The sequence below is a fragment of the Callithrix jacchus genome, chromosome 1, assembly GCF_049354715.1.
Source record: "Callithrix jacchus isolate 240 chromosome 1, calJac240_pri, whole genome shotgun sequence".
NCBI lineage: Eukaryota > Metazoa > Chordata > Mammalia > Primates > Cebidae > Callithrix > Callithrix jacchus.
The window spans coordinates 42,443,304-42,455,887 of NC_133502.1; the positions used below are offsets into that span (position 1 = coordinate 42,443,304).

Here is a 12,584-nt window from a genome sequence, read left to right on the forward strand (position 1 = left end):
AATAGCCTCCTATGTGATCTCCCTGTTTCTAGGCTTTTCTTCAATTATAATCCATCCCACAGAGCAACCGTAGTTACAAAAAATGAGTAAGTCATGTTTCTCTCCTACTATAAAGCCTCTGGAAATTCCCCACTGACAACAGAACCTTTAAAAATCGGGCCCAATCTTATTTTCCTAGCCTCTCCTACCACACAATGAACTATATCACACAGGTAAATCTAAATTCCTATGCAACCTGAACTTACTTTGTTTCATATCTGGAATACCCTATAGGGCTTGGAAATTTTAAATATTATTAATTAAGCAGTGAACACACGTTGTAAACATCTACAGGTGTAAAGAATATAGTTACCAATAAAAGATAACTGATAATAAAAATTAATTGAACATATTTGAGCAGATGCTGAAAGAGTTATCTGCAGAGCCATATATTCAAGAATTATCTAACTGAAAAGACAAAGTGATTATTATTAAATTTTTCCATAGAAGAAATTAAAACATTATACAGATATATGGTAAGATATTAACAAAAGAGGTCTGTTTGTTTGTTTAAACACTGAGGACATACACTTTTAAAATGACGAATGGAACCTCTGTACACTAGTTCAATTCACCATTGCAATGCCTTACATATACTCAACTAACCTTTGTAAATAGATTCAAGATTCAAAGTTGTTTAACATCACTCTAAGATTCTACACAAATTTCAAGTTTATATTATTAAGTTTCTTCTTGAGTACTTTTGAAGATAAATTGTGGTCAAGATGGTTTTTATTGATATGGCAGAAAAATAAAATCACTAAAGTGATACTAATTGTTGCACTTAAAAGCATCTTTTCGATCTCTTTTTCTCTATTGTCTACCCCTTTCAAACAATTGTAAAGCTATTTTATTTTCCAGATTCTGTACTGCATCAAGGGCATAATGAATGCTTTTATTATTATATTTTTTACAGTGTCACTCAGAATAGCTCTTTCTGTGTTTACAGTAACAAGATCACCTTAAATAAAGGCAGTTTTACTTTATGGAAAAACTTAACCAGCTGAATTTATCTCCTTTTATTTTATCGCATAACCTAGTTAGGAAACATATAAGCTAGTCATCTTATGGAAAAATTTAGATGGAAAAGAATGGCATGTAGACCCTCTACATTATGTCAAAAACACTTAAGAATATATATTTTGTATGGGGCCGGGCGCGGTGGCTCACGCCTGTAATCCCAGCACTTTGGGAGGCCGAAGCGGGTGGATCATGAGGTCAAGAGATCGAGACCATTCTGGTCAACATGGTGAAACCCCGTCTCTACTAAAAATACAAAAAATTAGCTGGGCATGGTGGCACGTGCCTGTAATAATAGCTACTTAGGAGGCTGAGGCAGGAGAATTGCCTGAACCCAGGAGGCAGAGATTGTGGTGAGCTGAGATCATGCCATTGCACGCCAGCCTGGGTAACAAGAGCGAAACTCCGTCTCAAAAAAAAAAAAAAAAAGAATATATATTTTGTATTAGTTATCTTCTAATGATAAATAATCCCATAATATTATCAGTTGACTTTTATATAATGATGATTTTCCTTAAATTGTCAACATAACAGATAAAAAAACTATTTCTTCAAGTATTCCACATAGGCACAAGGTACCAAAATATCATTTATAATCCATAATTTATAATGTACTTTTTGCATATATTATCTCATTTAGACCTCACAGGCCACCCTAAAAAGTATTATAAGTTAGTTATTATTATTTTTTGAGACAGGATCTTACTGCAGTTGCCCAGGCTGGAGTATGAATGGCATGATCTTGGCTCACTGCAGCCTTGACCTGCCAGGCTCAGGTGATCCTCCCACCTCTACCTCCTGAGTAGTAGGACCACAGGTCTGTGCCACAATGCCTGGCTAAGTTTCTGGTATTTTCAATAGAGATGGGGTTTTGCAATGTTGCCAACGCTGGTCTTGAACTCCTGGACTCAAGCAATCCGTGTACCTCAGCCTCCCAAACTGCTGGATCACAGGTATTAGCCACCACACCCGACCTATTAGGTCATTTTATAAAAGAGGAAATGAAACTTGAAGGATATTAAGTGACTTATTTGCTGAGCTAGCAAGTGGGAGAACCAGGACTTAAGTTCAGTCTTTTGATCCAAATCTCTTTCATAATTTACTCCCACTCACAGAATAATGTCTTATTTCCAAATGCGTAAGAGGGTCCATAACATTTCAGTCACATCATACCTACTAAGCAAGGAGTTATTTATATACTATATCTCAGCACTGTAGTATCTTTCACTGATTTCCCACAGCTCCAAAGTGGCATTTTAAGTAACTAGAAAATATAGAAAAGACAAAAAGCCTAATTCACAGCCTGGACCAAAGCATATATACATATTATAATTTCAACTACAGTATGTTTGATTTATTTATATATTCAAGGTCTCTCTTTGCTTGTATCTACTCTTTTCCTAAGTCTTTATATCTTCTACCTTCTTTCTTTTCTCTCAAACCCTTAACTTCAAGAACTACTGGAATGACTGCAGGTCAGATACCAAGACTGGATAGAGTTAAGTTCCACATACCTTTTCCATATTAAAGAAGAGAAAAGAAAAAGTATTCTTTCAATATCTTCCAAAGTATAGAAAGCAAATTAAAGGCAAAATATATTTCACTAATTGCCATTTCAGTTTCTTTAGAAAATGTTTGTTGGGGCCGGGTGTGGTGGCTCACACCTGTAATCCCAGCACTTTGTGGGGGCTAAGGCAGGCAGACTACCTGAGATCAGGAGTTAGAGACCAGCCTGGCCAACATTGCGAAACCCTGTCCATACTAAAAATACGAAAATTAGCCAGGCGTGGTGACATGCACCTGTTATCCCAGCTACATAGGAGGCTGAGACAGGAGATTCACTTAAACCCAGGAGGGAGAGGTTGCAGTGAGCTGAGATCATGTCACTGCATTCTACCTGGGAGTACAAGACTCCGTCTCAAAAAAACAAAAAGTTTATTGAGGGAGAGGTAAGGAGACTAAATATAAACATGCAAGTATAAGTACTTCATCCATTTCAACTCATTGTAACAGTACCCTTTGATAAAATACCACTAATTAACACAATTATACATCTTAGGCCAAAGGTTAATTTACCTAAACACACACACACACACACACACACACACACACACACAATCCTAAATGTGTAAACTTATTATGAATTTCATGTTTTATAACAGAAAATATTAAAATTCTTTCTTTAGCCATTTTAAGTTCTAAGATTTCAAGATAATTTATTTTTTACTGTGTGGAAGATTAGTATGATACAAGCTCTAACTACAGTTAAATCTGCCATAATGAAGAAACTATGATCCCCAAAGATTCAGACACATAAAATACAGGTTGAATTACTGTGAGATTAAAATGATAAAGGCAAGCCTGTACAACTAGCTAGTTAGGTCTCCTGTGCAATTCAAATTCATCTGGGCTCAGGCTGAAATTTGGCACCACCTGGTGGCAACTGCCCACTCTAGCCTCAGTATACACCCGATCAATTCTGAGTCCTGTGGCTGGCCGGGGCATCTATACATCAGCCCCAATCCCAGAAATCCCCTGGTTTAGGGAGTGTCTATTTTGATGTGGATAGGGGCCAGAAGAACACTAAAGACAAGGACATCTGCTTTCAGTCTTCCTCCTTCAAGAAATGGCTCTGTTGGCTGTTTCCCCACACAGCCTTATCAACCTATGCCCACCAACCACATTTATGTTACAACGGGATAAACTAATTTGAAGATTTTTTAAGAACTGCAAAAACAGCTAAAAAAATAGAAAATTTTCAAAATGATTACATGCCAAAGTTTATACAGTTATGTGAACTGCTTGGGAATAACCACAGAAATTTCCCACAAATTTTAAAGTTATTATATCACTCAGCAAAAGCCTATTAAATCCACAACAGAATTGCACCACAAAATCAACAGTACTAATCTATAAAATAGAAATAATATGATCTATACCACAGGCCTCTCTAATGCCCACAACTTTCTCTTGAGGCTCAGAATCTTCTATAGTCAACTATTTTATTTGGCTATCCTACATACACTTCAAGTAAAACAAATAAATTTATCATGTTTTCCTATTAATGCTTTGTATTTTCTGATGTTTTACAAACTGCATCACTATCGATGCAGCTGTTTAATTCAGAAACCTCACTGACATCCTTAATGAGTTCTCATCCCACCAATCCAACCTAGTCAATGAGTCCTGTTGGTTTTATCTCCTAAACATTTTCCCAACCTGGCCCGTTTCTCTCTTTACTGCTACTAATCCAGTTCCATTATCACCTCTCATCTGGATAATGGAAATAACCTCTAAAAGTAGAGCCTCTTTATCTTATGCCATTCCAATCTATTCTCTACATTGCAGCGATCTTTTAATATAAAAAGTGATATCATGCCTCTTCTTAAAATCTTTTAATTGTTCCCCATAGGTCTTACATAATGGTCCAAATGCATTATTTGGGCCCATTTCCCATTTCTGTTTCATCTCTTATAACCCCCTGCCTCTCAGTCTATCCTTCAGCCATGCCGAATTAATTTGTTTAAAAAACTTCATTTTGTCCTACTTCCAGGTTTTTCATTTTGTCCTACTTCCAGGCTTTTATATATGCTATACATTCATTTCCCCAATTCCTTTCCCTTCCTTAGTTCACAGTATTAAAACAAACTAAATATGGCCTAAGAAGGACTCTGTACTTCTATATTTGAGTCCTTAGGGATGAACTGCAACTTAGCTTAATAGGCAGACAAGATTGAAAACCTAACTTGGGGGTATGCACCTGTAACAACAGCTGAGTCTTGGCCAATCCCAGCAGCCATACTTCAATCATTCCTATGCAGCTGTTTCTGCACCTCATTTCCAATTTCTGTATATCACTTTACCTTTTTTGTCTATAAATTTGTTCTGATCACAAGGTATTCCTGGAGTCTCTCTGAATCTGCTGTGATTCTGGAGGCTGCCTGATTTGTGAATCATTCATTGCTCAATTAAACTTTACATTTAATTTGTCTGAAGTTCTACTTTTAACAGTAGTTTTAGTCAAACAGTAGTTCTTCATTTATGAAGTTTTCTCCAATTCCTCCCAAGGCTAGGTTAGATACAGAGATGGTCTCATCTTTTAGCCTATCAATTGTTCACCACCATCATACTTAGGATAATTGTTTCTCTATTTGTCTTTACCCTCCATTAGACTACCAGCTTTGTGAAGACAAAGGTTACCACTATCTATGACGTCTAGAATTTAGCTGGCATACAGCAGGTTTCAATAAATATTTGCTAAAAACATTAATTTGTTGCTCTGAAAATTACACGAGGGTGCAAATGTAAAACTTTCCAACATAAAACTTAGCATATGGTAGGTGTATATCTCTTCTTTTAGTCTGCATTTTGAATTCTAAGAGTAAGTAATCACAAGGTACAGGATACTCCTTAATGTAGGGCTGAAACCAAATGAAATTTTGTGAAAGATAAAGAATGTCTTTGGAATTCCCTCTCCAATCTCTTAATAACTCTGCTGCCCTAAGCATGTACATTCATAAAACTGTCATACTTTTGTTATGAACATGAAGGGACAACTAAGTGCAAAAACAAATCTTAAAATCATAAGGTTATGTGAAGAAGCCACAAAAAATATATGTAAATATAATTCCATTTATATGATACTAATATAATATGAAAAACTAAATATTGTAGAGAGATGTTTATTTACTGGTAACACAGGTAATAAAAGTATAAGAAGCAAGGAAGTTATTAGCATAACAGAATAGCAGTTATGAAAGAAAGGAGTTAAATAGGAAGAGTCTCAAGGACATTTCTGTAATGCTGCATTGTTCTACTTTTTTATAATTATGTATTAAATAAACATTAGAAAATTTTCTCTGAATATCTGTTATTTTACAAACATACATGCAAACATATATATAGTCAAAAAAAGGGCAATCATAACATAACTAAACTAAAAAATAATGCTATTAAAAGAGTGGTACAATATTTCTTTGAGCTACATGGAACAATATTTTCTCGGGATTCAAGATATGAAGGCCAGCTTAGGACTTCAAAGGCCTTACAGAAAAGATTATGGTGCTCCTACTAGTAATTCGATACTCAAATACTAAAAAACAAAAAACAAAAAACTAGGTATAAAGAAAGGCAGAAGTATTTTTACTTTTCCTAAGATAAAAAATATTATTTTTAAAATTAATATGTCAAAACATTTTTAAAGAATATATAATTTTTAAAGAACATATACATTTGCTGGTGCCCAAAGCATATTTTTAATTTGTCTACTGCTAAGATAGTACTGAATGATCACTTAGAATTTTTATAATTTAAAATTATTTGCCATTTTCATTGAAAATATAATCCTAGACTAAATAAAACATAACTATTTTAAAGCTCAAATAAGAGAAGAATAGAAAAAATAGGTAGAAGAGTATAATCACAAAGTATTTGTTGAATACACAAATGAATAATTTCTTTTGTGTTCAGTGTTTGAAGTTCCTATTAATTTCCTTCAGCCAGGGCCGGGCACGGTGGCTCAAGCCTGTAATCCCAGCACTTTGGGAGGCTGAGGCGGGTGGATCACGAGGTCGAGAGATCGAGTTCATCCTGGTCAACATGGTGAAACCCCGTCTCTACTAAAAATACAAAAAATTAGCTGGGCATGGTGACGCGTGCCTGTAATCCCAGCTACTCAGGAGGCTGAGGCAAGAGAATTGCCTGAACCCAGGAGGCGGAGGTTGCGGTGAGCCGAGATCACGCCATTGCACTCCAGCCTGGGTAACAAGAGCGAAACTCCGACTCAAAAAAAAAAAAAAAATTTCCTTCAGCCTATACTTCTATGCAGATTTTCAAAAAAAGATCAAACAGGTAGATAAAGATCTATGCATGCCACATTTATGAGGCAACTAATAATCTGATTTTTTATGACTTTCTACAAAGTCATATTAAGAAAACATCCTAAAAAAGTTCTGTAATAAATTGTGTATCTACTCCCTTATCACCACAAACATTTTTACCCGAGAACAGAGAGGCCCAAGAACAAAATCATACCTCAGAGGCATTAGCATAAAAACCTCTACCAATCTGCTGTATTAACAATTTAACAGTAATTTAAAAAAACATCTTTGCTAATTTACTACCAAAGGATAATTCTACATATACAGTTTTTATAGTAGTGGTCACCTTACACATACCATATTAATATAGCAGCTTTTTTCTCTGGAATTGAGGGGTGAATATACCAATTTTTCTGCTACTATACTTCTAGTAGAAATGACATGTTACAATGCTATTATAGATTAAGTCTGATTTAAAGCCTTGCTGACAACAATCAAACTATCATATGAGCAAATCAGTGCTGATAAACTAATATCACAATTAAGTCCATTTCAAAATAAATTTCTCATTAAAGTATAATCTTTCCAAAGCCATATTAACTATAATAATGGTATAAAAATAACTGCCACTGAAATAAATAGTGTTTATTTTCCCCTATTTCTGCCAATCACTAACTACGGGAGCCTAGTATTTACTAATCTCTGCATGAATAAAAATGATGTTTCTTCAGGATTACCTAATGTGACATCTTTCAGATCTAGCAGCTAAATGAAGCATATGTAATTCAAATTATTATTCTAGTTTTAAAGTTTCCAGGAGAAATTGTAGGTATAGTACAGGAAGAACTGTTCTCAATCTGAACTGAAGCAAATGAAAAAAGAGAAGTCACGGCGGGGAGCGGGGGGGAGACATAACAGAATACCAGAGCAAAAAGGTTTAAAGTCTAGTAAATCTTGTTCTAAGACTTTAGAACCTTAATGTTCACGTTATATTTAGATTTAGATTTATGACAAGTTTTCTTTAATGTATTAAAAAAGATATTATCTAACAGAAATAGCATTTAATTTCAATAAAGCTTCTATAAACTCCGAAGATAAATATAATACTGCACAAGCATTTTTTTTTTACCTGTTTTCTCGTTCATACATTTCCCTGGAAGCATTTCGAAGTTGATCAATTTCTTGATTGGTTTTCAATCTGATTTGTTCTAGTTCATCATGTAGTTTATTTTCATATTCTGTTTTATAATGGTCTCTGTAATGAATCAAAGGAAAAGCCATAAATTTTATTTTGAAACAAATAGGCTTTTATACTCTATATAAGATGTTAATATCAGTTATCAAGTATGCTCTATATACTATGTTACTTGAAAAACTTAACTATTGAGTATAAAGTTTGATAATTCCTAAAAATACAATTCCTGACAAGTATGATTTAAGATTTCAACATGTTAAACATTATTTTCCAAAAGACTTACTTACTGTATAAAATCTTAGTAATTCACATTGGATAATTATTCATCTTTGAAAACACTTTGCTAGTAGTTTTAATGCGTATAGCTGAGACTTAAAAATTGAGAATGCCCTTCATTTAGAAATAATAATCTGGTATGGTGGATGTTGAGAGATGAATAATATTAACAAAAATATAAAAATGAAATGACTCTGAGTCTACAAATGCTTTCCTTTCAAGCATGACAACCACAGCCACACGGTGATCTTTTAACAAAGTCAATTACATAGGGTATCAAAAAGTACTACAGGCTTGGAAAAAATTATGAATGTGTGAACTCTTAAAGGTAAAATTTGTTTTTAGTTTTTTTTTTCCTTAAAGGGATAGTGCCTTGCTCTGTCACCCAGGATGAAGTGCAGCGGTGCAATCACGTAACCTCGAACTCCTGGGCTGAAGTGATCTTCCTGTCCCAGCCTCTTGAGTAGGCAGGACATTGTGCCTCTTGAGGAGGTGCTTGACATTGTGCCTTGCTAATTTAAAAACTTTTCTTGTAGAGATAGGGTTTTGCTATGTTGCCTAGGCTGGTCTCAAACTTCTGGTCTCAAGCAATCCTCCTACCTTGGCCTCCCAAAGTGCTGGGATTACAGGCGTGAGACACTGCACTTAGCATGTTTGTTTCTAGTATGTTGATAAGAATAATTCAACATTATCCTCGATAAAAATTATAAAAGCTATTAGTATAAAGGTACTTTAGTAACTTCTACACATCTAATAGAAGAAATAAGGCAGGACTGAAACACAGGGAGTCTGACTCAAGGGTATGTAAGTTAAAATACAATGTAATACCACCTCTTCATAATTCTTTTACATTTCACACAGTTAGGAAATCGTTAGCATACTGAGATTTTCTTCTAAAATATAATTCTATAGAGATACTTTCATACTTTCTTTTAAAAAATACTTCTACAGAGATCTTAGTCATAGGAATTTTAAAAATTCTGTCACAAATAAAAAAATAGTCATAGCATATATCTCTCTAAAAGAAATAGGCTTTTCATATTGTTGAAAAAACCAGTGTCGTTTAAAATATTAACTAGAAAGGAATACCATATAAGAAAATAAAATTAGATATTATCTTATATTGTCCTATAGATCTTAAAAAATCACTATGTTTCCCAAAGCCAACAGTTCCCTTAAAGAGAATATGTTAATTGACATCTATTTATGTGGGAAATAATGTAAATCTTGCCTGGATGTTACATATTTTTCATACATCTCTTCTCTAGCCTTTTTGGTTTCTTCAAGTTGAGCCTGAAGTCTTTCAAGTCGATCCTCTTCATGGGCACAGCGAACACTAAGCTCCATGTTTTGGCGATTGAGATATTCTTTATCCTTTTGCAGTAAAGTAACAGTCTGCTGTAAGGTGGCCACCTACATACATGTAGAGACAAAAATCATACAGAGTGATGCCATCTTACTTTTCAAGGTTGACTGTATTAGTTTCTTTCCTTCATGTTTTCATTCACCACATGACAATTTTCCTTTTAAAAAGGGCTAATTCTTAGCATGCCTTTTTTTTAAAATCCAAAAATAGCTATGAAAGTCTCTTTTTGGGGCCGTGCATGGTGGCTCACGCCTGTAATCCCAGCACTTTGGGAGGCCAAGGCAGGTGGATCATCTGAGGTCAGGAGTTTAAGACCAGCCTTGCCAACATGCTGTTGGCTACTAAAATGTAAAAATTAGCCAGGCATGGTGGCACATGCCTGTAATCCTAGCTACTGGGGAGGCCGCGGTAGGAGAATTGTTTGAAACCAGGAGGCAGAGGTTGCAGTGAGCCAAGATCACACCACTGCACTATAACCTAGGCAATAGGGCAAGACTCCCATCTCAAAAAAAAAAAGTAAAATAAAAAGTCCCTTTTTGGGAACCAAGTATATTTAAAAAATGTCTCTCTCTCAAATCTACTCTGGGCTTTTTTTTTTCACTAACACTATACAATAAAATATAAGTGACTCTATTCGTAAGCTTACCTCTTTTGATAATTCACTTCTTTCTCTTGTTTGAATTATGTGAGAGGCTTCAAGTATTTCATGTTTTCTCCTAAGCTCACTTACTTCTTGTTCAAATGCATCACGTTCACTATTAAAATAAAATTCAAATAGACATGTAATTTTGCATCCCCTTTTACAGTAAACATTTTTAAAGGGTTGACTATGTATTAGGACACTAGCAATGGGGCTTGAGTGTAATTCGATTAACTATAAAGTATCTATTTTTCAGATTTAGAAGGGACCCTATTTCGGATCTTGTTCAGATACATAAATACCAATTTATTACTTTAAAGGAATAAATACATAAACTACATAAGCCAGTACATAATAAAACTAACTAAGGTACATTTGGTATTTCTTCACTAGTCATCTTCAATCTTATCTTAAGGTCAAAACTTTTAAAGAATGTATACATGGCTCTAGGCTTTCAGTTCAGTTAAGGTCAAAAAACACTCACAACTTATCATTTAGATTGCACAGAGATACACAAGCAGGCATTCTTGTGACCATTTCATTCACAAATTGTTTATAATTACTCAGATTTTAATTTCTATTTTAAAGCAAGTTCCCCAAAAAAGTAATACCAAGAATTGGATTAAAACCTACAACAGACATTTTTAAAAATGAGCAGAGAAATCAATTTACTAACTCTTAACTACTTCTCTGCAGTCAGAAGCAGTGCCTTTGCACTTTATTTCACTGACCCACCTGGTATTTCCAAAGAGAGGGCTGTTAGGAATTGTTTTCTTTTGCATCAGCTTTTCAAAAACTTTTAGAAAGCCTTTTTATCTTCTGGTTAACAAAGTATTATGTTTACTGAAGAAAAACTGAGCAAAGCACAACATAACAATCACCTACAAACCCAATAAGTAAAGATGACTATCAGTATTAATATTCTGATGCACATTACAAGTACTTTGTGCTTTTTTATTTTTAAAATGTTTATTCTTAATTTTAAAACATTTTTAAGTTTTATTGTGTGCTTTTACATGCAATTTTTATAAAATCTTTTTTTTTTTTTTTTTTAATGAGATGAGGGTCTCGCTATGTCACCCAAGCTGAACTTGAACTACTGCACTCAAGTGATCCTCTAGCCTCAGCCTGCCAGATAGCTAGGACTACAAGTGTATGCCGCTGTGTGCCTGGCTAATTTAAATTTTTTTTTTTTTTTTATAAAAATGGTCTTGCTATGTTGCCCCGGCTAGTCTTGAACTCCTGGGCTCAAGTGATCCTCCTGCCTGGGCTTCTGAAAACACTGACATGCTGCACCCCGCCTGGGTCTTTTTAATAGTTTTACTTACCAACTGTTAATACTGTTGTATTTGTTTTGTAATATTAACTAAATATTACTTTGCCATATTTATTCAATTCCTCTTGTTAATATATGTGAATGAATATGTGCAGTTGTCTAACAGTATATGTGGAGAATGGTTCCAGACCCATCCCTACAACCTGAATATGCAAATCTGTACATACTGAAGTCCGCAGTTGTGCAGATCCCACCGAAAAGTCAGTCCTCGATATATTCAGGTTTCACATCCTGTGAATGGTGTATTTTCTTTCGATTGGTGTCAGGTTGATAAAAACCCAAATATAAGCAGACCCCGTGTTGGTCAAGGGTCATGTATCTATACGTGTATATACACCTACATACACATACTCATACATGTGCATTTGTTTCCTCAACTGAGACATTAGGTCCTTTTACCCCCTAAATAATTCAGTGTAAATTTCCTAAGATTAAAGATAGTCTCATATAATCACAGTACAATTAGCACATTCAGGACTTAGCCCTAATACAGTATTATTATATAACATACAATTCATTTTCAAATTTTGTCAACTGTCTCTCAAAACGAACTTTGTGAAATTTTTTTTCCCTCAGCCAAGGTTTTAGTCTCCTTTAACCTTGAAGAGTTCTTAGTTTTCCTTGTGTTTTATGACTTTTTATAGAGCGCAGGCTAACTGCATCATAGAATGTCCCTCAATTTTCACTTGTCTGAAGTTTCTTCATGATTAGATTTAGGTTAGGCATTTGGGCAGGAATAAGGAATACCACAGAAATGATAATGCATTCTCAGTATATCATACTAAGATGTACTGAGGCATGTAATGTTAGCTTATCCCATTACTGGTGATAGGAACTGGTCACTAGGTTAAAGTAGTATCTGCCGCAGTTTAACTATAAAGCTACCTTTTTGA

The 12,584-nt window shown here is 34.6% G+C and overlaps 1 protein-coding gene across 8 annotated transcripts in view; it reads right to left on the bottom strand.

Annotated features, from left to right (window-relative positions):
- The window catches only part of PIBF1 (progesterone immunomodulatory binding factor 1), a 256,111-nt gene that overhangs the window by 202,766 nt on the left and 40,761 nt on the right, over positions 1-12,584 (bottom strand). For all 8 annotated transcript variants that reach the window (XR_013526041.1, XM_054252534.2, XM_078348275.1 and 5 more), the window contains 3 exons: positions 10,362-10,470; positions 9,581-9,762; positions 8,008-8,133 (listed from right to left, as the gene is read on the bottom strand). Coding sequence is in view for 7 of the 8 variants with exons in the window: in XM_054252534.2 (XP_054108509.2) it covers positions 8,008-8,133; positions 9,581-9,762; positions 10,362-10,470 (417 nt within the window). In the remaining variant the exon portion in view is untranslated. The remainder of the gene's footprint in view (positions 1-8,007; positions 8,134-9,580; positions 9,763-10,361; positions 10,471-12,584) is intronic.